The 26,840-nt window shown below is 42.5% G+C and overlaps 1 protein-coding gene across 1 annotated transcript; it reads right to left on the reverse strand.

The window, feature by feature from the left end:
• Window positions 1-1,448: 1,448 nt before the first annotated feature.
• Window positions 1,449-18,272, reverse strand: si:ch211-129c21.1 (semaphorin-4E). The gene is made up of 13 exons (XM_015971649.3): window positions 17,937-18,272; window positions 17,552-17,694; window positions 13,515-13,577; window positions 12,978-13,076; window positions 8,664-8,763; window positions 8,268-8,378; window positions 8,018-8,169; window positions 7,771-7,943; window positions 7,488-7,644; window positions 7,181-7,403; window positions 6,771-6,886; window positions 3,080-3,293; window positions 1,449-3,000 (listed from the first exon to the last, which is right to left on the reverse strand). The coding sequence occupies exons 1-13, from the start codon at window positions 18,043-18,045 to the stop codon at window positions 2,258-2,260; spliced, it is 2,403 nt and encodes an 800-aa protein (XP_015827135.1). The 5' UTR covers window positions 18,046-18,272; the 3' UTR covers window positions 1,449-2,257.
• Between the last annotated feature and the right edge of the window lie 8,568 nt (window positions 18,273-26,840).

Below are 26,840 nucleotides of genomic sequence, written 5' to 3' on the forward strand. Positions count from 1 at the left end.
GTCACAAAAGACAATTGAGCCTATTCTTGTGTCTGTAGGTAACTAAACATGTTGAGCCTGCCAAATTTTGCTTCAAAGAAAGAAAACAGTGCGTGCCTCAAGGATTTATCTTTACAGAAGTGTCCTTCACGGCCAACTGCCAAATGAGATGTTTGAAAATTTCTGTGTTTGGTTAGTTAAAATCAAGTGGATGTTTAAGTAACCTTTAAATGTTGCAACATTTCAATAAATATTCGTATTCACACTGCAGACGACTTATTTGATCCAATTATGTTTTTAGTTGGATTGCAGTTTCCTTACCTACAAGTTAGTCCTATTTAGCACTCGGTGTTTCTTGAATTCAGGGTATCTGCAGGTTTAAGGGAGCCAAATTTAAGACTTTTTAAGACCTTTTTTAAGGCCATTTTGACCAAATTTAAGCAATTTTTTTTTTTTACTTTAAGCTATAATTTCCAGCTATCCCCTGGAACCGGTGCTAACCATGTTGCCAACATGGGATAAGCTATCTAGTTACCATTAAACTTTCACATGCCCACGGCGCAAGCTCCCACTAGCTTAACCAGCTAATGTGCTCATCTAAAAATAGGCCCCTTTCACAACCAACTGAATGTGTACGGTTCTGCTTACGCCAACATCATACACAAACAAATGCTGAACACTAACTAGAAATTTATGAAAATTTTTATAAATAAGACCTTTGGAAACTGTATTTAAGGATTATTTGTCATTTTTAAGGATTTTTAAGGCCTTAAATTTGGAAAAGCAAATGTAAGACTTTTTAAGGACCCGCGGATACCCTGTGAATTACTGTTGTTGCAGAACGAGTAGGATTAAGTTATATTTCAACTAAGTAACTGTTTAGGGACAACTGGACCAACGTGTCCTTTTGTAGTAGGTTTCCTCCAAGCAGAGGGATTCTGTTGTCTGTTCAAATGTCTAAATTTTGTAAGCTTAAAAGAAACTTTGGGAAAATAAAAAGACAGATTGGGCTATTTGACAAACGCATGTGCAACCTTTTTGATTAGAAAAAAATAGTTGGCAAGGGAAACGGAAGCATTTCTGATATCCCATGCATCAGCAGAAATATGTTCTTATGCAGCAGCAGTAACATTCATCCTTGATTCTGACACCTTATTCTAGCTGGAATTGAATCATAGTTTTGCAGCTGCACGTTACTGTCCAGATGTTTGAACCTTTATGTGACAGTTCTGATTTTGAATCTTAATGAGCATGCAAGAAAAAGCATTCAGCTTTTGCACCGCAGTCAGATTTTTAGACCAATGTTCTTATCTTTGCATTTCACTCTTGGTTATTGCCTAGTTTAATGTAAAACTAAAAATCTACAGAAAACAGTTCAAGTTCTGTTTTTGTCTTTTTATCCGACACAGTTAAATTCATCGAGATGTTTCACTTTTATGTAAATTTCAAGTGATTAAAATAAAAAAAAATCAACAGCCCAACATTTTATTTTATAGTGAAGAAGGCAGTGTTTTATTTTCCAACAACTGAAAGAAAATTATTCTGATTCACTGACAGAAATGCACACCCACACCTCTGATTCCCAACGTTTTATGTATTTTCCATAGAAAACTACATTATGCATTGATTTGAATTACAGCTGTGTATCCCAACAACAAAAAATGCCCCAGTAACAAGAGTTAATCCCTAAATGCTGATATAACACAAACTGGAGTAAAATGTTTTTTTTGTTTTTTTGTATAAGGGAGTCCGAGGTATAACTGCAGCTTATAACAAACAGGCATGTCCGTGATGAAACGCCAAAGCAGAACCTAAAACAAAAGCACAGGTTGTTGAAAGATGAGTGCTGTACTGATTAAACACCAGAACCTTTAATGAGGAGTTTAAACGCTTTAGTTTTTTTGTGATTATTTATTCAAGGCTTGGATCCCAGCTGTTTTAGCGTGATATAAAAAGTGAAGTCCCACAAATAAATAGTCACAAATATTGCTGTACATAATATACATGTAAGATATTCACAATTTATCATAGTACAAAAATATAGATATAAAAATCCATCGTCCACTGCTTTTTGGGTGGAAAAAATATCTTTCTCAGAGATTTTCAGCTGCCTGAAGAGAGCATGGAAATGTTACACGGTAAAGGAAATTTCCCAGGAAAACCAGTGCACTGATCAAACAAACCAAAAACCCTTAATAAGAAACCATGTTTCAGTAGAACACCTAAAGGACAGTGGCTATTGCACCGATGCAGACCTGAAGTCCGTGCCTCAGCAGGGTCAAATCTCTGACTCATCGTGTATGTACCCCAGACCGTCCAAACTTGAAAGGTTGGCCATGGGTGAGAAGTGGTTCCCGTTCCCTTTGAAGTCAACTGCAGTGTGATAATCATTGGTGCTGCAAAGTCTCCCTGACTCAGGCCCCGGGAGCTTTATCTCTGAAGTTCTGCTCTGGAAGTAGTCTCCTGACTGCTTTCTCTTCTCAACGTCTCTGGGGCGTTTTGTAAATTTAAAACACTTACAGTGCTCTTGGCTCCAGATCCAAAATATGATGCCAAGGAGGGAGAGGCATAGTAGGGACAGCAGTCCCACAGCCACCTCCAGTAGGCTCACCCTGCTCATGTCGTTTTGAGTCTCCGGGAGCGGCGGCTCCTTGCCGTCCCAACCCGGATCCCGAGTTGTACTCACAGTGAGAAACAAGGTTTTTGGGACCGTTGTTGTGCCAGGAGTGGTGCTCACAACCTCTTCTGGGTCAGAGAAGAGCTGTAGATGATAAGCCGCCATGGTCCGGTTGAACGTTCTGCCATTTATCTGCTCTAGCGAGTCACAGGCATACAAGCCGATGTCTGATTCACACGCGTTTAGGATGAGGAGGCCTCCGCTGTAGATGTAGTATTTGTCGGTAGAGGGAAGCGGTTGATCGGAGAATCTCCAGTGGACGTGTGCCAGGTTGGAGTGAAGTTGGCAAGGCAGTTGGATGTTGTTTCCTGGAACCAGGTTTAAGTCAACAACCGCTACTGGATCTATAAAAAAAAACGCAACACAAACCAGGTTAATCCAACATCACACTGCTGGCACTCGTCTTTCCAGTGAGGAATTTACCTGATGCAGGGCACTGGGACACATTTCCATCCTTCAGACTCTGTAATGCAGTATTTGAGGACAAACTGTAGACGGGGGCGCACTGTGCGGAGGACATGTCCCAGGCACAGTAAGGATCCCTGGACAAGATGCAGTCCACACAAGACCCGTACCGGCTGCAGTTACTGACTGGCATCTGAACAGCTCCAAATTCAGAACCAGCAAACAACTGGCCCTATGATTGTACACAGAACAAGAAATACACGCTTATAATAAAACAAACCATTTCATGTATCATTATTTAAACTTTTAGAAAGACATTTTCCAAGAAAAACCTCAAATCACCACCAAATCAAAAAAGCTGCCTTAAACTAAATGCAGCTTGGCTCAACCCAAGCCCCCACAATGCGGCTCAAATAAATTGCAGTTCCACCCTCATCCACTGGGGGCTGGTGTCAGAAGCGAGCAAATCCTCATTGACTCCCATGTTAAAAATACCAATTTCACAGCAGAAATAAACATGTTTACAGCCAGGTACCAAAACATGTTTTTTGTTTAAATGATCTAGTTTACACTCATGACAACTCTGAGGGGGGTGAATTTTTTTCTCACTCTTCTGTTTAAGTGTATTAAAAGCCTAAAATTCTGTTTAATGACTAGCGCCGTGGAAAGGCCTCAGTAGAGCCTCGGTCTGGCTTGGAAACTGTTCTGGGATTTTGAGTCTCTGTGTTTGTGTTTTCTTTTTTGGATATTTGTTGTGCAATTGTTGGACAAAATGACTTGCTGTGGCATTAATTGCACTAATAGAGCGTCCAAGGAGTCTCCACTTCATTTTTTTTGGTAAGTAAAATTATATTTATGTATTTTAGGTCACTGCTGAGCTGAGCTTAGATTTTAACATGTACTGTTTAACCATGAAATTTAAATGTAATAGGGTCAAACCCCAGTGCATTTAACGTAATGCTGCACTTTAGAAAATGGGATGAAATATAACATGTTGGTGGAGCTGGGCTCCGACTATCGGCTTGTGGAGGTCTCGGGAGACCGATGTTTTCCACCCGGTTCTCCCCTCCCCGCAGCTCGGCGCATCTCTGTCTGATCGCGGCTTCTGTCTGCTGTGCGGGCTGGCGGCTTTCAGCAGCTCTCGGGAGACCTCTGTGTTCCACCCGGTTTTACCCAGCGGTCAGCCCAGCGTATCTCTGACTCAGAAGCTCTGGTGTTGTGCACAGTTAACTCCGGCTGTAGCTAGGTTGCTACCTCCGTTAGCTTAGCTCCCACCTCCGCGCTAGCTTTGGGTTAGCTTGTAGCTAGTTCGACCGGGTGTCGTCAGTTGATCCCAGCCTTACAGCCCCACCCTCAGCTCCACCTCTCTTCCCTTCTGTGGAATTGTCTGGGCTTGACGGAACCTGTGACACGGTCAAAATGGCGGTGGTGGCCACCTCCCATTTTATCACAAAAACTTGTTATTGGAGCCTATGGAAACCCATTGTCCAATATTTATATGTCGATGGTTCAACCTCAGATTCTGACTCACAGCTGGAAGCATTTCTTTTTATACAAGTTCAAGCATTCCTAAAACCTTTCTCACTTCTCACTCATAAATATGGTATTTGCTGAAACATTGACCTGTTTTCTCCAATAGTGAACACCTTGTATGCTTCTGATAAACTGCTGAATCCTGAAAAGATAAAGAATTACTGTAGCGGTGGGAATAAAAGCAGGCTGCAAATTTAGAGGCAGCAAATTTTAAAATCAGATTTAGCTGCTGATGTAAATGCAGCGAGTGCTAGAGAAGGAGCAAAGAGTCGTGTGATAGATGATAAAGACAAGGGTGTGAGTGGAACATGAAGGTGATGAATTATTTAAAAATACAACAGGATTTCTGTTTGAAAGAGCTAAAATCAAAGCAGTCTGGTTTAAGCCTCAGCACTGACTCTCAGCTTTCTGAGCATGGCCTTTTTTTAACCTGTCACTTCAACGTGGTAGAAAAAACTACAAGTTAAACACAGTTGGGACTCAGATACATGCATGTGTGTCAAGTCTGTACAATATTTCCCCCTAATAGCTTTAGACATTATTTTCTACCACGAGTTTCTCATATCATTACCTGGATCATTTAAAGGGGACATATGACATTTTCTTATAGTTATAAAGTCAACACAACATGTTTATGAGTTCTTTGCACTAAATCCCTCTCGCATAGTGATTTCAGCAGTTTTAATATTGACAGAATGAGCCATTTCAGGTTTCAGTCACTTTAAGAACACAAGCTGAAGCTAAACACAGATGAACGAAACACCAGTGTAAAGCGCTTCAGAGTCCTCTGACCCTGAAAAGGGCTATAAGTGCAGGTCATTTATCTTCTCCATCTTTATCTCCACCTCCTGAGCTGAGCACCCACACAGAAAAATTGAGACATCATCCCTCTAAACCTGTCTGCATTTAAACTGCTTCTTATTCTCAACAAATGTAAGCAGGTGCTTTTGGAATAAGGAACTTAAAAGATCAAATTGTAGGTTAGAGCCTCCTTTAAACCAGTGTTTAGAGAAACAATAGGGACTCGTTTTAACTGCAACTTTATACACATTCATACATTATTTAGGCTTTTGGAGTCATTTTTGTCAAAATAAATATTTTTCTGCCAAACCAGAAGTGGCATAGGTGAGAGATGCCCATCATCCTGTTCTGGAGCTCGGGACGAGCAGTTCTGAGCTCGATAAGACGGCGATCTGGGCTCCAGGAGCCCGCAAGTATTTTTAAAAACCCTGCCACGGGGCTCTGGAGGCTAGTCCCAACCTCTCTGGGCAGGTTCCAACGCTGATCTGGGCTCCAGGAGCCTGCAGGGTATTTTTAACAGCCTCCAGAGCAGGATGGGGGGCACGTTTAACTCCATCACATCGCTGGGATTGTAGTCCTCCGGTCTGAACTGCACACCACAAACGACTGCATTTTTCGTAGCTGAAGCAGAAGTGACAAACCGTCGTTTCAGCTGCACAAAACGCACCCAGAACTGGAAGATTGTGCCTTTTTTTTCTCATTTGGAAACCCCTGGACTCGATGTCTGGACACGCTGGAGTTTGTACAGCCTCCAACAACACAATAGTTTACCATTTTTAAGAAAAATGCACGCAATCTAAAACTAATGAACACACACACCGACTCCATAATGCAACCCATCTACTTGAAAACTACTTACTCGCCACACTGACCTTTACCAAGGGTAGCTTATAACTCCACCTGTTACACCAGAGGTTAAGATTTTTTTTTAGGGGGGGGGGGGAAGCATTTTTAGAAGCTTTGCTGAAAAGGGGCCATTGTTTACTCTAAAAAATGAGCCGTTATGTATTGTAAAATAAAACACAATAAATGTTTCAAATTATATTTATGGACAGCATTTTATATGACATAAAAATAAATTACCCTGCACTTTGCATTTTAATATACATCTCCTTTAAACCTGCAGATGCGTCGAACAAATTTCATTGATTTCAGTCAAATCTAAAGTTGTGTTGGGGACTTTAAATGTTGTCCGGCGTTTGTTGGGCGAATAGCAAATCTCTGAACCCCACCACATGCAAAAACCCTGACAAGAACCTGCAGGGATCATCTTTACAAGTCTCATTGTTAAACTCCCCCCAGAACTGTGAGCACCCACGATCTTGGTAGCCCACTCAACTGAAACACCTCTCGAGTTCTGGACCAGTCTCTTTACCTTGCTGGACGACAGCCGCAGGATGCTGATAGCTTCTGGGTTTTCATACACCTGAATCTCTTCGATGATGAACATCTCTCCATCAAAGTTGACAGCTTTCTGAATAAATCCATCCTCTGTTATAAAAACCACAAAACAAACACACACACATATGTTAATCCACATGATTTTATTGATCTCAGTGTGAATCCGAGTCCTAAGACTTTATTATTAATAAAAACTTCAAAGGCAATGTTCTTGATGCAAGTTTTAATTTATTTCTCTGCTTTTAAGGATCCAAATGGTGAAAAGAACTGGTTTCTATTTGAAACAAAGTTTTTAAAAACTTCAAGTTTAGCTTTAACATAAGCCAAAAAGCTAACTTTGGCGTCTGTCTCATCAGTTAAACGGTTTAGTTTGGATAACGTTACCAGTTCCAATAAACATGACGTTGTATCTCTCTCCGTTGAGCGCCAGCACACTATCCACCACGATTCGAGTGAGTAAAGCTCCCTTCTTGAGCAGCAGCGGCACTCCCGTCTCCGGGGAGACAGCCTCGTCCATCAAGGGCCGGTCTCTAATGAACTGCAGAGTTTTGTCTGGAAGGTCCAGCGAACGATTCATCCCCAGGTTACGCGCGGCGTTGTTGATACACTGCAAATAAACCAAGACTTGGAGTTTAGATTAAATACGTCTCAAATGTTGTTCATGCAACTTTCTAATGTGTTCCAAACCCACCGCTCCTGGTCTGGGCACCGGCACCTCACCGGTGTACATCATCCACTTAACATGGGACGTCTCCACAGCAACAGGTGTCTTGAACTTTCCCTGGTTGAAATTGTCTCGAATAGCAGAGACAGAGAAGGCACAGACTGCTGAGATCTGAGACAAACTCCTGCAACACATTTGATCGCATTTGTTAATCTGTGAGGCAGATGTTTTTGTTTGTATGGATGTTCTTACACAAATCCCATGTGCACACTCAGCTGTAACACCAGAGGATTTGGTAGTAAACACTTACGACTGAGGAGTGAAGACGGCGTAGAAGACGCTCTTCCTCCAGTCCTTGTGCTTCAGCAGGAAGACATCCTGGACAACAGGGGGCAGGCTGGGTTTAGGAAAGGGACAATCCAGATGTGCTTTCAGGAACGACGTCCATTTCTTCTGTAGCGTCCGCTGGCCACCCATATCTCCCTAAACAGACAGGACACACTTATGTAACACCTCCTGGCAGGTCAAACTAGTTCAAGTCTGTGTTTGTAACTGACCTTGCAGACACGGGCGACTCGTGACACAACTACTTTGCTGTAGAAGTCGTACTCTATGGCATTCTCACTGAAGAACAGGTAGATCTTATCATCATCCCCGTCAGGACTTTCAAAGCTCTCGCCCACAAAGTCCATGTAGACAAAGTTAGGCTCTGAAAAGCACAGAAAAAATGAATAAATATAGAAAATTAAATATTTTATCATATATGGTTTGTTGTGGTTTTTTTTTCTAGTAGTAAAAGGAACTCACCACTGAGCCAAGAGCGTTTAAACTCAGTGCGAAGAGCCAAGTTGGAGCTGCGCAGGATCACCGGCTCAGAACCCAAGAAGTTGATGGATGTAGCAGCGTACAGGTCATTTCCTGTTGAGCAGGAACAATAGAGGAGTAAATATTCCTGGAAATCCTTTCTCCTCATCAAGTTGAATCAACAATAAAGCAATAATATGTGAAGTGGTGGGGAAAAAAACTTTTGCTGTGTTGATAAATGAATGTTTTGATAGAGAGCAGGTACAACTCGCTGTATAATGATTGGATTTAAGAGGAGCCTTCAAATAAGCTCCTCTCACAGTTTTGTTTGATTCAGCAGTTTTATTTTGTTTCAATGCTTGTGTTCGCTTTGGGAGCAATGCTGGTTTGGACACTCACCGACCATGAGGGAGGAGTATCTCTGAAAGGGATCAAAAGGACACTTCCCCTTTCCCTCCCCCTGCCTTCCCTTCAGCGTCAGCTGCCCATTAACAAGCATCTGTTGGAAACAAAAAGATCAGGAGAGGACAGGAAAAATATGTTTAAGTTTGTGGTTTTTTTTTTTTTGTCCCCACCACCATAAAATTTCACATTTAATGGACATTATCATACACTGCCCGGCCCAAAACAAAAGGTCACACACTCTGATATTCTTTTTGCTTCTGCAATGTCACAAGATCTACAGTGGGGCAAAAAAGTATTTAGTCAGCCACCGATTGTGCAAGTTCTCCCACTTAAAATGATGACAGAGGTCAGTAATTTACATCATAGGTATACTTCAACTGTGAGAGACAGAATGTGAAAAAATCCATGAATTCACATGGCAGGATTTTTAAAGAATTTATTTGTAAATCAGGTTGGAAAATAAGTATTTGGTCACTTCAAACAAGGAAAATCTCTGGCTCTCACAGACCTGCAACGTCTTCTTTAAGAAGCTTTTCTGTCCTCCACTCGCTACCTGTATTAATGGCACCTGTTTGAACACATTATCTGTATAAAAGACACCTGTCCACAGCCTCAAACAGTCAGACTCCAAACTCCACTATGGCCAAGAACAAAGAGCTTTCGAAGGACACCAGGAAAAGAATTGTAGACCAGCACCAGACTGGGAAGAGTGAATCTACAAAAGGCAAGCAGCTTGGTGTGAAAAAATCAAATGTGGGAGCAATTATCAGAAAATGGAAGACATACAAGACCACTGATAATCCCCCTCGATCTGGGGCTCCACGCAAGATCTCATCCCGTGGGGTCAAAATGATCATGATAACGGTGAGCAAGAATCCCAGAACCACACGGGGGGACCTGGTGAATGACCTGCAGAGAGCTGGGACCACAGTAACAAAGGTCACCATCAGTAAAACACTACAACGGCAGGGAATCAAATCCTGCAGTGCCAGACGTGTTCCGCTGCTGAAGCCAGTGCATGTCCAGGCCCGTCTGAAGTTTGCCAGAGAGCACATGGATGATACAGCAGAGGATTGGGAGAATGTCATGTGGTCAGATGAAACCAAAGTAGAACTTTTTAGTATAAACTGAACTCGTCGTGTTTGGAGGAAGAAGAATACTGACTTGCATCCCAAGAACACCATACCTACTGTGAAGCATGGGGGTGGGAACATCATGCTTTGGGGCTGTTTTTCTGCTAAGGGGACAGGACGACTGATCCGTGTTAAGGACAGAATGAATGGGGCCATGTATCGTGAGATTCTGAGCCAAAACCTCCTTCCATCAGTGAGAGCTTTGAAGATGTAACGTGGCTGGGTCTTCCAACACGACCATGATCCCAAACACACCGCCCGGGCAACAAAGGAGTGGCTCCTTAAGAAGCATTTGAAAGTCCTGGAGGGGCCTAGCCAGTCTCCAGACCTCAACCCCATAGAAAATCTGTGGAGGGAGTTGAAAGTCTGTGTTGCTCGGCGACAGTCCCAAAACATCACTGCTCTCGAGAAGATCTGCATGGAGGAATGGGCCAAAATACCAGCTACTGTGTGTGCAAACCTGGTAAAGACCTATAGTAATTGTTTGACCTCTGTTATTGCCAACAAAGGTTATGTTACAAAGTATTGAGTTGAATTTTTGTTATTGACCAAATACTTATTTTCCACCCTGATTTACAAATAAATTCTTTAAAAATCCTGCCATGTGAATTCATGGATTTTTTTCACATTCTGTCTCTCACAGTTGAAGTGTACCTATGATGAAAATTACTGACCTCTGTCATCATTTTAAGTGGGAGAACTTGCACAGTCGGTGGCTGACTAAATACTTTTTTGCCCCACTGTATTTCCATCCATCTCCAAGATCTCGCATTGATGATGGTAGAGTCTGATCTTCTCCAGCACATACCAAAGATTCTCAATGGGGTTAAGGTCTGGACTCTGTGGTGGCCAATCCATGTGAAAATGATGTCTCATACTCCCTGAACCACTCTTGCACTATCCGAGCCTGATGAATCCTGGCATTGTCATCTTGGAATATGGCCGTGCCATCAGGGAAGATGGAATAACCTGGTCATTCAGGATATTCAGGTTGTCAGCTGACCTCATTCTTGGAGCACATCCTGTTGCTGAACCTAGACCTGACCAACTGCAGCAAGCCCAGATCATAGCACTGCCCCCACAGGCTTGTACAATAGGCACTAGGCATGATGGGTGCATCGCTTTATCTGCCTCTCTTCTTACCCTGATGCACCATCACTCTGTAACAGGGTCCATCTGGACTCATCAGACCAGTTTTTAATGTGTGCATTTTCCATGGCAATAGGTGGCAGTACATACCTAAATCAATGCATGCAAGCATTACTTTTGTGTTCAAGTAAGACCTTATCAACGGACGGTCATTAGGGACAAACATCCCTGTGAGCACAATCTCCAGCAAAATGACAAGCATATCAGACTCCCTTAGACTCCCTTTCATCACTGGCAATGAGTGAAGAGGTAAATGTATAAAACAACAATGTTTATTAATAGTGAAAGTTTTGTAATCGTTTGTTACAAATGAGTAAATGTATTTTGTCCTCGTGGGCTTCCGTAGAAGGAAACACACAAAAACTGGTGTCACCCAGAGACTTACCCACTTCCATGTATTTTAGAACAGATTTGAATGGTTTTATGTTATGAAACCACCAATATTTTTCAACAATTGGGCATCATTTCATTCATTTTCAACAACATTTCGATAGATATTTCCAGAGATTAACGATAAAACTACACATTGTCTCAAGAATAAAGTGTGTAAATTTTAAATATAGAGATTATAAAGAGATATGTGATCATTTAAGGAGGTAAATAAAATCAATTTCAATAAATATTTAAAATAAAACAAGTTGATTGGCTCTGCAGGTTCTTTATTTCCTCATTCAGCCTCCTGAGACGCAAGTCTTTCCCTGAAATGAAGCTGATTCATGAGCTGCACCCACATTACGAAATCCCGGCTTCAATTTGTTCTCTTTTCCAAAATACACATTAAAACCTAAACAGGTGTTTTGGAATTAAATGATTAGTATATTTTACTATATAGCTTTCTTCCAAGGGAATATAGTAAATATGATGATTTTGTCTATTTTTATTCATATTAATAATTAACAATGAGTTGACGGAGCTAATCGGTGTGTAAGAGTAAAAACCTTCACAGGTTTCTTTCCTCTGCACCAAAGAGCTTCAGACAACTAAAAATAAACAGAATTAAGTCACAATAGGTGATATGTTACTTTATTTAAATAAGCACAGGCACTGAACAAGCCAGTCCCATTTGCATTATAATACTGCTGTAAATATTTACAGCTGCACTTGTTACTCACATTTAAATGACATTTGCAAAGAGCTGCATGGCTTATCTTAGTTATGTGACCACTGAACATTTAAGTATTTGTATTAACTGATTTAATCAGTCCGAATGAACACAAGGCCTTAAAAGGCAACAGCTTTTTTAAGGCAGTCAGACAGTATAAACATGGACTGAAAAAAGTTTAAAGGTGGTTTCATTTGGTTGCTTTGCAAAAAGAAAAGTAAAGCAAGCTTCCATCTAATATTTGAACCCAAAATATGCTTTCTGAACATCCTCAATTTGAAGAAATAGAGATTCCCTCTGAACAACCAGGCAAGCTAGTCACAGATTTAGAAACAACCAGCACTCTGCACGTCGTCCAACTGGATACCAGTGCCCGACAGCTGTGGAACATCCACTATGAGAATGGTAAATGGCCTGTATTTGATATAGCGCCTTCTAGAGTCCTGGAACCCCCCAAGGCGCTTTACAACACAATCAGTCATTCACCCATTCACACACACATTCACATGCTGGCGGAGATGTAGCCACAGCTGCCCTGGGGCGCACTGACAGAGGTGAGTCTGCTGTACACAGGCGCCACCGGTCCCTCCGACCACCACCAGCAGGCAAGGTGGGTTAAGTGTCTTGCCCAAGAACACAACAGCAGCGACAGACTGAGTGAAGCTCGAACCTGCAACCTTACGATTATGGGGCGAGCTCTTAACTCCTGTGCCACCGTCGCCCCAGGAAAGAAAAGGGCCCTTTTCTGTTTAGTCACAGCTCTGCCATCTTAAAACATCTCTAACACTCTCAAAATAAATCACATCAGTTCAAGTAAAACACTTTTATTACCCTTAAAGCAGCTTGTACACAAACACGTAATGTAGCGAACTTCCCAGAATCCTAACACAACATTCTCACTGCCAATCGGACATCCATACTCACCATATAATCACAGATAGGAGAAAAGGCGTATGTGCCACACACGTAAATTGTAGTGTCGTTCACACTGTGCAGAGTTCGAATGTAGTTACGACACTCCACCTGCAACAAGATCCAGCAGAGGGAATGCCAAGGTCAGACAAACACAAACATGACTGTCCCACACACACACACACACACACACACACACACACACACACACACACACACACACACACACACACACACACACACACACACACACACACACACACACACAGTGGGAGCACAGGCCAAGCTGCTGGTCAAAAGGTCAAGGATGAGCACGTGGCGTTTCTCCTTGTGCCTTTATTTGGAGATTCAGTGCACAGTTACAAGCAAAGCACTTCAAATGGACCTCTATGTAAAAGACTTAAAAAGGAAAAATAAAATACTCCCATATAAATGATTTACTAATGTACAGGGAGAGACTGCCAGGGGGAGGACACTGGTCCTTTAACTCTGTTTCTGTGCACTGGAGGGAAAAAAGATAGATTTTGTTTTGAAAGGGGTGACATATACCTCAGGGTCCTTTCCCTTGTTTGCACACTCCCTCTGCTTCTCCTCAGTAACTGGCCAATACACCTGCAACAACACAAGGAAAGTTTCCTGTTAAAGCGTGCAGGAAGGATGGTGTCACCACGCAGCAGCGTATCTCCTACGTTTGTCTAACATAAGGAGTCGTTCCTCCTCAGCTATCACTGTTGGATCACAACAAGTCCAGAATAACAGGTTCTCACTCAGTTACCTAGCAAAAAATGAGAACTAGTCTAGATTAAATAGGAAAAAAACTAGAATATAATGATCTGGAATTTTTCCAGTCTGTGAAATCCAACACCCTTTGGTGCTGACTTCAAGGCTTTTCTGTTTTTACAGCCATGAGAGGTTTTGTAATTTAAAAAAGGAGGAAAGAAAAAGGAAAATTCTTCTTTGACTCTGCAAAGAAAGGTTACCTTTTACATTTAGTATTCAGATTCAGTTTTATTTCCACAAGATTGCTAGTTTGGCCAATGTAAACATAAAGCAATTAATTGTTCTATATTTTATATTTGAGAATGGTTTCTCTCTTTTAACCCTCCCACTGTCCTAATGGGTGTGACCCCGCGAGGAAAGTTGACCATCGAGCAGGGTTGATGGTTTATCCCTTGAGGTCCATGAAAATGGCAGGGGTGAGGAGTGAGCACCACCTCACCCCTGCCACATGGACCTCAAGGGATAAACCATCGATCCTGCTCAATGGTCAACTTTACTCGTGGGGTCACCCATAAAGACAGTGGGAGGGTTAATAAAAGCATTATCTTGCATAGGGAACCTTTTCATAAGCCACCAAGCCCTGCAAGTCATTGAGAACGACTATCAGCGGTTTTGAAGCGTGAAACGAAAACCTGTAGTCTGCCAGCAGAGCCTGGGAGCAGCTGAGTACTTAAATATTTAACTTTAAACCAAATAAAGAAAAGTGGGGTTCAGCAATTGTGTAAGTAGAAATTTTACCAACTTCAAATGGGACATCACTCTGCAGCCCTCTGCAGACCAGAAACAGCACTTAACAGTTAGGTGGAGCGGGTAGGTGTCCTAGGGGGGCGCTCTTTACCTGCTTATTGGCTGTTAGCCATTATCTGTACTTATAGCTAAAAAGAGGCTAGCAATTAGCTTGATCAGTTCCAACCATCACTACCAAACACAAGAAGAAGGAAAAAGGTGTTTGCTTTTTTGTTGGCATCATGGTGGAGCCTGGAAGTAAAAGTCAGATAGTAATGTCTTTGGAGGCGAAGCAAGTGGCTAAACCCAGAGTAAAAATCTGCACTGCCTACACTCGTTTAACCCCCAAATTCCACTACCTCCGCTCCGCTCCGGTCCGCCCCCGCCTTCCGCAGCCGCTCGCTTCCGAACTCAATTTTTACTGGTACGAGCGGCTCCGCTCCGGTGCGGAGACCTGAGGGGGGCAAACAAGCATGCGCGGGATTTTCAAGCTCTTGCGATACAGTCCGAGCAATAAACGCGGAAGTTAGATCCAAACACCCGTTGTGTGGGAGAAGCATCGGCATGAGCTGTTTAGTCTGCCCATCATTTGTGTTGAGAGATCAGCAGTGTTTGGATCAACAAAGTGTGACTGCTTTGATAGTGGAAACTGTATTTATGGCTTACTTTTGTGCATTTAAACTTCAGCCCCCATTGATAGTTGTTAAAAGTTGTTAAACCTGTGCATATGAAACAAAAAACGCCTTTTGTTTATCGATTTATTGTGAAAAACGGAAGTTGTGCTCGCTCCTTTTCCTGTTGGGCCGTTGTGATTTCTGTCCATTTACTGCGGAGGTGCTCCGGCGTCCGGCGAAAATAGGATCGATTCTATTTTTGCCGGATGCCGGAACAGAGGGCGGCGCACGGCGCCGCACTGCCGGAGCACGGCCGCAATAGTGGAATTGCTCTGATTGACTACAACGGGACCGATTTTGCTCCGGCGTTCGTGTCGGAGCGGAGCGGAGGTAGTGGAATTTGGGGGTAAGGAAGCTGAAGGAGGCCATGAAATCACGGACTGATGGTGACCTGCGCAGCTTTGTTGCTACTGGGTTGTATGCAACAATATTTTTTGCCCAACATTGTGGATCATTTTAATTTGTGGCTTATTTTGTAAGACTTGGCCCATGTGAGTGTTAGCTCGTTGTTAGCGCTAGCTACAGCAGGCTCCTGCAGGGTTGTTAATGTCAGTTGTAATTCCATTTTCAACCAGTAGGTGGAGAAGCTGGAAATTGTTATGTGTTAAGCCTGATTTATACTTCTTTGTCTTTGGTGGTTTGGAGACACGCAACGCCATTTTGCGTTGGCGCACGGGCTCACAGAGGGTGAAGCAGACAGGCCCAAAATTTCAAACATTCGTCGAAAGCAAAGTCCTGTAAATTTGTCAACAGCACCATCATTGCCCCATTAAAAAGTAAAAAGATATTTAGTGGCAGACACAGAATTGAAAACGCCTCGTGGAAAAAGTCCAAAAATATGAACGTTTATACACCCGTGACTGAAGGAGTACAAAATACAGAGCAAACGTGGAAGGAAACGAGGGGAAACGTGGGTGTAGAGGTGGAGACCGCATGAAGAGGTGGAGGACAAATTTGTCTGTTATAAAGTCTCTGAAATACATAAACACATTAGTAAATACACCATCGTGGACCGGATACATGAGTGTTATGGTGGCAGGATGTCACAGAATAGCGCTACACCCTCTGCTGTCCTGGCGGGGAATTGTTTTGCAACACTCCGCTGCCTGAACAGAAGTTAGCATGTGAAAACCTTTCCGACGTGCGTCTCTCCTTAGTGAAGCTCACAGAGAACTATAAATCAGACGATACTTTAAAAAATTCTGTACTTAGTTAATAATCAAAACTGGTATCGATGCTCAAAACCAGAATCAGTTCATTTCTAGTGCCAGTTTATTTAGTTCATTATAATCCTATATTTAATCTTTTAAATCTATTTGAATAACTGTTTATATTAAACTCACAATTAGAAATTTACCAAAAGATGGTCTCCAGATCATTTATCATATATTTTCATCTTTCTCAAACAGCAATGACCAGTAGCGGTTTTAGGCACGGGCAGACAGGGCAGTTGCCTGGGGCATGACACCAAAGGGACGCACAAGTGCTGAGTAAAAAATAAAAAAGAAAGAAATCTGCGCCGCACCGAGGTTTTCTATTATCTGTCATATCACAGTGTCTGGATTGGAAACAGCAAGTTGGCGCCCCCTGCAGCTGCAGGCGCTCCTGCTGACTGAGAGGGTTCGGGTGCACCGTGCGTGTATGACGAAGAGGAAGGGGAGGGGCGCGGTGGGGGAATTCACCTCTGGGTCTTTCCCAAATGAAATGAGCGGGGTGGGGGGGCTCAAAGGGGGCCTCGCCCGGGGAGTAATTCCATATAGAACCGCCACTGGCAATGACAACTTTGGTAATTTTTCATTAAGTGCTAAATCACACTAACAACTCACAGAAACACAAGTTCTTTAGAAATGAAAAAAAGGACTCCCGAATCAGCCTAAATTGTCTTTGGTGGGTCAAAAATCGGTATCGACCCAAAACCAGAAATGTTTCAGAGTCATGAACATTTTTTACTAAATGATTTCAGTTTAAATCTCAAAATAACTGTTAGGAAGAAGTGTTTCCTTTAAAAAAAGTTATCTATTGTGTTTATTAATCTTTTTCTAAACCGAAGAAGATGAAAAAAAATAAATCTAACGAGGACCAGTTCGTTATTCTCCTCCACACTTTCGTGACCTCTCTGAATTCTGAAGCCAGTCCAGCCTCGAGCTGCTCGCTGGATATTTGATCAGCTCGCTCTGCCGCTGCAGTAAAACATCATAAAACTCAACAAAGGTTTAACTTTCTAGCCACAGCATTTTATCAGTCAGGATAAAGCCAGATAAAGGCTTCAGCAGCCTACTTTGTAGTTCTGGTGTTAATGCATAACCGCTCTGCAGACCGGCGCTTGTTGGCTGCTTCAAACAGCCGTTTCTGCTGATGAGAAACCTGCACATTTGGCAGAAAGATTTTCTCTCCTCAGGTTCTTACCGCAGACTTTTTGTCTGAGATGTTGCTGATATCCAGAGCGTAGATGGCCTCTCTGGCCCCCAGCAGCACCACGCCCACGTCATCTCTGATCAGCATAGTCGAGTAATTGAAGATCCCATCTTCTTTGAACAACTTCAGGTCACCTAGACAGAAATATGTGCATTAGGATGCAGTGATTTAACCCCCTCTTCTATAATAAAATAACAGTCTATTCAATTGTGCTGCTGGAAAAATGACTCCGCAGCAAAATGATCATTTATTGAGAAACATGTTTCTGTAAATGAAGCAGCTAGAGATGCACTTTTAGATCGTTCGTCATAGGTAAAATATTCAAATGCATGCAGTGCATGAAGATGCTGCAACTTTTGGAGGATTTGTGACTTACTCGCGTAGGGGACAGTCTTTCGTGGGACACAGTACTGAGAGCTGAGCACACAAAAACAAAGATGGAGCATCAATCCGCTGACAGTGATCAGGGCCGACAGAAGAGACATGGTTCAGAGTCTAGATAGGTCAAAGTGTCGAGGAGCTGCGCAGTCCAGCTCTGCTGCCGAAGCACCAAATCAGAGAAGGAGGATGGTCCAAATGCTGGACACGTGTCTCTGCAGCAGGAGTCCCTCTGAGATGTCTAACCAAGACTGTAGAGAGCAGATCAGCCTGCTTTGGTGCAGCTTGAAGTTGGCCGGGTGTCTATGTCGGTGTTAGCCTCCAGCATAGTGCTAATGAGCTGCTGGTGTCCTCTCTGGAAGGAGGAGCAGGAGCCATGCTGCCTGGCTAGAGCTGAGGGATGCCCGAGGAGCTCATTTTCACGCTTCTGCAAAGGATACAAGCACATCTATGAAATAATTCAACAGAAACGACTGGCTTTATTACTGAGGTTGCACATCTTGGAAAATTTATTTTTAAAAGTGAGTTACGCAGCCATTTTCCCTCTTCTCTACCTTATTGCTTTCCACTTTTCCTATGATGTGCTTGAAGGTTGGTGGGGTAATCATTATGCTGGGCCATGATAATCCTGCTTATTTCAGTGACTGAAATGTAGGAGCTGCTGTTTCCATTTCTTTTTGTCACCAGCTGCCAAACTAATACAAAGAGGGAAGGGAACTTAAAAGAAGCTCGCCTTTGAGCATATAGAAATCTGGTCTCCAACAAGGGATCAGGAGAACTTTGAGATGCTCTCAAAAGGCACAGATTAAAAAGAAAGTGATCAGAACTTGAAGCAGGAACTAACAAGAGAACTGAAAAGGAAAATGTAAAAAAAATAAAAAGCATTGCATTTGTTTAAAGCAATTCTACATTTTAAGGGTTTACACACAATAAGTTCTCCCAGAGAACTTTACAAAGGAAACTGGTGTCAAGTTAAGCTCTGCAGAGTGCCATGTGGCCTCCAACCCCCACTCCCTCTCCCTCTTCCTCCCCCCCACTCTCAGTATCTTCCTGTCCTCCCTGATAAGAACCTGCTTCCTCTGGGCTCAGCAGGAATCAGGCAGCAGTGGGGTATCCGTTCAGGTTTGGGCATGCATGCACATCACGGTCATTCTCCGCTCTCTCCCTCTCCCTCTCCGAGTGTCACCGCTACTTTAGCGCGCTCGTATCTGTTTTGACTAAGTGAGCAATGCGGCCTCATTCAAAATTCATCAAGGCACTTTATCTCAGAGTAACACACAAAGCCAAGTTGGGAGCCGACGTAAAGTGAGGGGAAAAAATACGGTGTGCTCACTCAGAAACAGCAGCAGCACCCCCATGACTACTTTGCAGCTGTTGTTGAGGTTTTAGCTCCCAGAGGAAAATCCACAGCAGATTTTACGGAGGTGCTTCTTTTGAAATACACCACAGCGTCCTCGGCTGTTGACAGAAACGACAGTTTCCTGGAGAAGCAGTTCAACCTCCCCCTTCGTGCGTCTGAGCAACCTCATTATTAAATAACTGCATTTTGCAGCCAACTACCACGCTCACACCTTGTTGTTACACCTGACACAGCGGGACGAGCTGCCGCATGTCATCCGTTGTTAAAACACCAATGTTGTGCATGTGCTCCCCCCCCCCCCCCCCCCCCCCCCTCAGGCCGCAGGGATGAGCCCCACAGCTGAATGGGACGGCTGGGAGTTGTTTTTGCAGTTTTTGACATATCGCTCTGAACAGTGCAGACAGATGGGTATGGCTACAATAATAGATGCCCCCACGCTTTTCCTCCTCCGTTTATCCAGAGACACGGGTGAACGAGGACTTTACAAGTCATGAACAGCTGAGTATCTAGTAAAATGTGGTTCTTACGCTCTACCTGGTTCCCTAAAAACACACCCCTGACATACTGCACTCACACCACGGATCAAATACTGGCATCAGATATATGATATCCTGACTTGTATGATTAGATCAGGTGTGGTGAGGATGAGCTCACTGAGTTTTGAGTTTGTTTTTGACCTAAATGTTAAATAATACAATCCTAATGTTGATGCCATGTCTGTGCTACACCCAAGGTCTTACACTTGGAAGGAGAAATTAGTTCAAGGACAATATGAAATTTGAAGACTTCTTTTATTATGATAAAGTTCCTGTTTACCCATGTGTCTTGGTGCGCTGCAACTGATTACATTTACACTGATGACCGTAATATTAAAAGTGAGATTAAAAAAAACCTGAAAAACAGACACAATTTTTAAGTTTTAATCGCACGCTGCCAATGAGAGGGGCTTTTTGTCCTTGTCTGCATCTGATTTTAATGAGACTTCCAGAGAGTAATCACCACATCCACGTGTACAACTGATTCCATTTGGAGTCATCACCATTCAAGATGGCCGCCACAGCTAATCAAAATTAGCCAAAGCAAACATTTGGGGTGTTAGTAGCTAAGTGCCAAATAGAGTTGCACATGAATACGTGAGTGTGTAATGGATGAAGGACCCTGGGAAGTATGGCAGCTGGTCAACCGGATGGCCCAATAGCCGTTTTCGATCCAAAACGTGATATTGGTGGAGGCTTTTAGACAAATACAAGCGAACCGCTTCATTATTTTTTTTCATCTGCACAATATATTTGTAGCTATACTGTGTTAGAATGTTGTTAATGGGCAAAATTTAAGCTAGTTTGTTTTCCAAATTAGCCACTGCAGCTTTAAAGTGATGATGTGTATTTTCCCTGGCTATAAGGGGCAGTACAAACCTAAATCATTGCAAGAAGGGGATTTTTGTAAGACCTTATCAATGGATGGCCATTAGGGTCAAAAATCCCAGGGAGTGCATCAGACTCCCTTTGATCACTGGCAGCGAGTGAAGAGGTAAATGTGTAAAACAGCATTTATGAATGGTGAAAGATTTGTAACCGTTTGTTACATATCAGTGAATGCATGTTTTCCTCATGGGTTCCCGTAGAAGGAAATATGGAAGCTAATATGGCGTCGCCCAGAGACTGACCTGCTCCTATTTATTTTAGACCCGATTTTTATGGATACCGTAAATCCTCTAATACAGGCCCCGGGCCTGTATTTGACTCAAGCTCATCAAGCTCCAGGCCTTTATTGGAAGGAGGACCAGAATTAGAGGCAGGCCTCTATTTCTATTTGAGCAAAATGAACTAATGGTTCGCTGGAGTTTTTGACAGTTAAAATTGCGCCCACATTTTCAAAGGTAAACACATTTCTTTTAACAACGGTAGTTTCTGCTTCAGCCCTCTCCCCCCTCCCCCGCGCAGCGGCCGCAAACTCACTGATGCGCCTGCAGCCTCTCAGAGTTCCTGCTGCTCTAAACATTAAAATAATTATTTCATTTTCTGTTCCTCACTTCTGATTACCTTCAATGGTGTCTGTTTGTTGCAACCACCAGGTACAAAAACTAACTTGTTTTTATTTGACTATTTTTCTGTCCTGTATCTGTTTATTATCTTCCTGCATCTCCTCTCAATCCTAAAGAAAAACTGCTACCTGGGTTCATATATATTCACCTTATGAGTTACCTTTGAACTGCAGTTCTAAAAGATCTACCGACCGCAAAAACAGCGGAGTGCTCCCGGCCACATCAGTTAGGTGCGTCACTGAGGACAAAACAGGTGATGCGCCCCGCTGCACAGCAGTGAAACGCATCCGGCACAAATAAAAGAATAAAAGACAGAAAACATAAAAGGAAATGAGCCGACATGAACGATTGCGTGTTAAATTAGTTTTTGAGGTGGCGACACCTGGTTTGATAATGTTTCTGTGGCCGTGCTCAGGACGCAGATGTCTGTAGCGCGTCAACAATCAGAGCTTTGCATGTGCAAGCTGGTTAAGGTTAGGATGGGGTGACGGGAAGCTTAAATTGCAAGAGGGTAAACGTCACAACTTGGTTAAATGTCCGTTTTACGGCGGGTGTCAGTACCGACGCTCTGGCACAGCGCACTGCCTCCCGACGCGCAGGAGCTTGTCACCTGCTGACAGCAGGCTGCTGTCTTTTCCGAGGACTGCATCTTGCCAGTCATTATCACGTGACAGTGACTAGTCGATGACAGGTGTAAAAAGTCACTATAGAGCGGTGAAGTCGACTAGTGACTAGTTCATACAACCCCTGCTACTGCTCCCCAGAGTGTTCTGCAGCATAATCAGCACGTTCTCTTTGAACTTGATATCAAATTTTCGCCTCCTCTTCGTCTCCGCACGGTTAAAGTTACCCTCGCGGTCTATCACTGGCAAATCAAAAGTGAGACGGATGACACAACCGCCCCCAGTACTTGCTTGTTCCACCCGGCCACAATAAAAAACAGGCCATTTTTCACCTCCGCCGACTCCGACACCGGCCAAAATATGATACCCGGCAGTTAATTAAATACAGGCTAATATTAGAGAATTTACGGTATATGTTACAAAGCCGCCTTTTTTCCAACAACTGTGCATCATTTAATTCATTTTCAACAACATTTTGTTGGATATTTCCAGAGATTAATGGTAAAAACTACACATTGCAACTTTAACTTGAAATTTTTGATTTTAGGAAGTTAAAACTTCCATCTGCTACAGTTATTGTTAATGTGAATTAGCACTTAGCAAAGGTGCTAAAGGTGAGTTCACAGATAAAAATGTCGAACCTTCCTCTGTAGCTTGGGAAATGATGTATTCATGGACCAAAACACACACACACACACACACACACACACACACACACACACACACACACACACACACACACACACACACACACACACACACACACACACACACACACACACACACACACCTAGATCATGATTTTGCAACATGACATGAAACTGCAGTTTTTTTTCCACGACTTACCAAAAACAGCTGTACTCCATCATTTCTCAACAAAATTATTTCAGTTTAAAAGTTGGGATCAAAGGTGGAGAATGAGGTTCTCCTTCAACAAAAAGCTTTTTTGCACTTTTAAGTGATGTATGAGTTTGTATCTGTTTGAGATAAATGCTTCATTGTTTCCACCAACTGCTTTCATTAGGGCGTTGCACGACTCGGCTCAAGAATCGGACTTATCTTTATTTCTTGGAATAAAAATATCTAAAAGGTCTTTCAGGTCATCACAATTATTAACTATTTTTAAATAATTTACACTTATCTACTCACTTCAGAAACATGGTGCAGCTTTGTGTTTGTTTTGGGATTTGGCTTGAGGCTAATTTTAGTCAAAGATAAAACTCACAAGAGCGTTAAACTTCTGCTGCAGAACAAAACACCTAAAATAACAGAATTGATTTAAATTTTTATTTAGTAAGTAAATATATGCAAATGTTGACTCATTTTAAGACTTTATAAATGTAGTAAAATCTTTATGGAATAAAAATGACCTTGGACAATAAATAAAAGAGGAAAGAGATTTTTTTAATATATTTTTTTTACTTTAGACGGCCAGATATGAGACACGTTAGAATATTAATTCATTTCCTCTGCCATTTTTAAATCGGGACCAACTCAAACATTTCATATTTGACTTAAACATTGTAGAACACAGTTGTGCAACTTTACCAGACCTAATGGCGTACTATTAATATCTTACATTACACCATGACTTCTACTCTTTAATGGAACACCTTAAAACCCTTAATGTGATTTATTAATACCTGCAGACTTGAGCAGACTGGGTTCAACATCACATATTAAATGATTTATTAAAGCAGTGAACATCTTATAACAGATGTTTTAGCTACTTTTATTAGCTAAAATGTAAAGTTTTTGATATCGTGTTGCTTCCTCAGCCTCTTACAGCCAAAACAACATCCCCTCAGGTATGTTCTCTCAGACTCTGCATCAGGTGACACTTTAAGACAGGTGTGAAATTTGTTTTTAATCTTTTGTTTGAAGGATCAAAGTTGTTCCAGTGTGGCCAGATAAACCTGCTGTAGAACCTGTCCATAAACTCACAGCAGCTCACTTCAGTGCCTCTAGTAAAACAAAAATACCACAAACGTGTTTGGGACTATGACAGAAAATGCATTTTTATTCTCTAGAAAGTGACATTTGGAGTTTGTCGAATGACAAAAAACAAGAGAGTGACAAAAAATGGTTCCTTCGCATTCTGCATGGTGGCGCAGTGGTTAGCACTGTTGCCTCGCAGCACAAAGGTCGCAGGTTCGAAACTCGGCTGTGGCCTTTCTGCGTGGAGTTGCGTGTTCTCCCCATGCATGCGTGGGTTTCCTCCGGGTACTCCGGTTTCCCCCACAGATCACAACATGCCCTATAGGTTATAAATTGTAAGTCGCGTTGGATAAAAGCGTCTGCTAAATAAATAAACATAAACATCCTGATTCTCCTGGATGTGAACGTCAGCATGTGTGCTGGTGGGTTTTTGTTCATCAAACTGCATGTGAACCCATAGCTGAGGTGTTTGGTCCTAGAGCTCAACCAGTGTCAATTTAATATAGCGTAATATTGTTTTTGGATGGTAAAAAGTGCAGGGGTCAAAACTTGACTTTACGTCCATGGCTGAGAAAGCCCTGCAGCGGTATCGCCATACACTCCAACCTCTAGAATCGTGAGGATATTTATAGCTGTAATGAGAAAATAAATTCTTACTTTTACAAACCTGACTCTTCCCTTGAATCAAGACGAAGTGTTCTACAATCCCTGAATTAACAAAGAATCCTAGAATCTTCTGATTAAACATCCAAAGACCAAGCAGGTTGATATTCTATATTTATATAGAATATCACAGCTTATTGGTCATAAGTAGAGGTAATATATATAGCCCAGTCCTTTCTGCACGTTATCAAAAAACCACTATGGCAGAATGTCAGCGAAAAAACAAAACTCAACAAAGCAGAAACGAGCACAGACATGCAAAGTGTTTTTTGTGTCAACTATGTGAATCATAACACTTGGAAAATAACTACAAGTAGTGAAACAGCTGGAGTAAACCACTTCCACAAAGAGCCAGGTGTTTTCTTGCAGGATTGCTACACCGTTCCGTGACAAAGGGGCGAGGCTGTAACTGATTTACATGCACGGTTGACTAACTGCTTAACAGGTTTGACAGTAGTTATTGGCTCCTTGCCCGTTTTTCGCCTGTTGCTCTTCAACGGTGGAACGGCTGGTAAATGCACGGGCCTAAACAGGAAAACGGGGGTGGGGGGGGGCTCACCTCTGACACTGCCACAGACGCTGTTGTGTAACATTCACTGGAAAACACTGCCCAGTTCAGTGTTGGGTTGTGTTTTTGCAAACTCATATTTCATTTAAAAATAACAACAGTGACAGCAGGTTGTCCTCTTATTTTGATATGCAGGAGAGCTGTGTTCAGCTGAAGGCAACACTTGAAAAACATGCTGTGTGTAAAACGTTGAAACCTGCTGCGACACTTCTCATTAGCACGAAGCCCTCAGATGACTAACAGTCATTAAAGGCAAAACAAAACAACCATTTCAATAAGATCCTCCCCACCATCCCTCATCATCCACGAGTCAAGTCTGCTTAGGTGTAAATGTGTATTTGCAGGAAAAGAAAGATCAAAAAACACCCTGGCAGGTCTCAGCAGGACTTGTGGCGGCGGGGGGGTGGGGGGGGTGGGGTTATGTGACAAATGAGAATCAGCTCAGATTTAAACCCAAGACATATTTTATGTGTAATTTTAGGATTAATTAGAAGGGTCATGGCCTCTTAGGATAATTTACAATAAAGTGGCAGTGTGTAGTATTCTAGCGCTAGGGGGCAGTACATACATCTCAGGGTAGTTTTACACCAAATCGCCGCTAGTTAAAAAGAAACATTACGGTAAATGTCGTTCCCTGTGGAGCAGAAGGCATGCAACCTCAGCGTGACTCCTCAGACTTTGATGGTCCTTCAGTTAATTCCATAGAAAGAAAGCAATGCTGACGCTAGTTTTCTGTCACTGTAGTTTACAGATCTGCTAGAGTCCTGCACCCGCCAGTGACGTCATCATTATACGGCAATACCACTGGGCCAAAATACATTGCATCTCTTTTTCTGTTCTTTCACATAGGTTTTGGAAAGAGATTAGCAGTTTTGTTATTAAATTCATGTTTCTTACTGCCTAAATGTTTTTGAACATGGTAACGTTGTAAAGTCGTATATCCAGCCATTATCTAGTGTGACGTCATCAGAGGGCGCAGGACCATGAGCCGGTTACAAGTAAACATGCCGTCTAATATGGTGTCCCCCAAAGGCGATAGACCCGCACCCTACGTACTTTAGACCAGTGTGTTATGGTTATGTTACAAGGCCTCCAATATTTTCCAACAACTAGACATCATTTTATTCATTTTCAAACAACATTTTGATAGACATTCCCAGAGATTAAATACAAATATGGACTAAATGTCCATCTGCACAATTACAAAGCTTAAAAAAATCTAGATTTGACAGTTATATGTTCTGATTGTGTTAGGGAACACCTCTGTTCTCCTGTTCTGACAGCAGCAGACCTGGTACCATATCAGAGCTTAAAGGGGCATTATGGAAGTCTGACAGCCAAAACATGTATAGAAATGATAAATGTCTTCTTCATACATTCTCCTGCAATGCCCTGGTCCTGTAGAATGAGCCCTGGCATTTTTACTGTGATTGCCTGTTTTTCTGTAAAATCACAGAAAATAGAGAGATGCTCGGGTCGAGCAGGCTGCTTCATGCGCGTTCACGTTCAGCCATAGCCCGTAGCATTTGCTATCCGTAGCTTTAGCAGCAGAGAAAGAGGCAGTGCCACTTTGTCGCTGTTCCTAACGCCTAGTGACAAAGCTAGCTACATTTCTGAGGACCCTTAGCTACTTTCTGAAGAACTTTCTTCTAGATATTTCCTGCAAATTAGCAACAAAATAGCCATTTTCGCTCCGAACCGTTCTT

This window comes from Nothobranchius furzeri, chromosome 8, assembly GCF_043380555.1.
Source record: "Nothobranchius furzeri strain GRZ-AD chromosome 8, NfurGRZ-RIMD1, whole genome shotgun sequence".
In the NCBI taxonomy this organism is placed as follows: domain Eukaryota; kingdom Metazoa; phylum Chordata; class Actinopteri; order Cyprinodontiformes; family Nothobranchiidae; genus Nothobranchius; species Nothobranchius furzeri.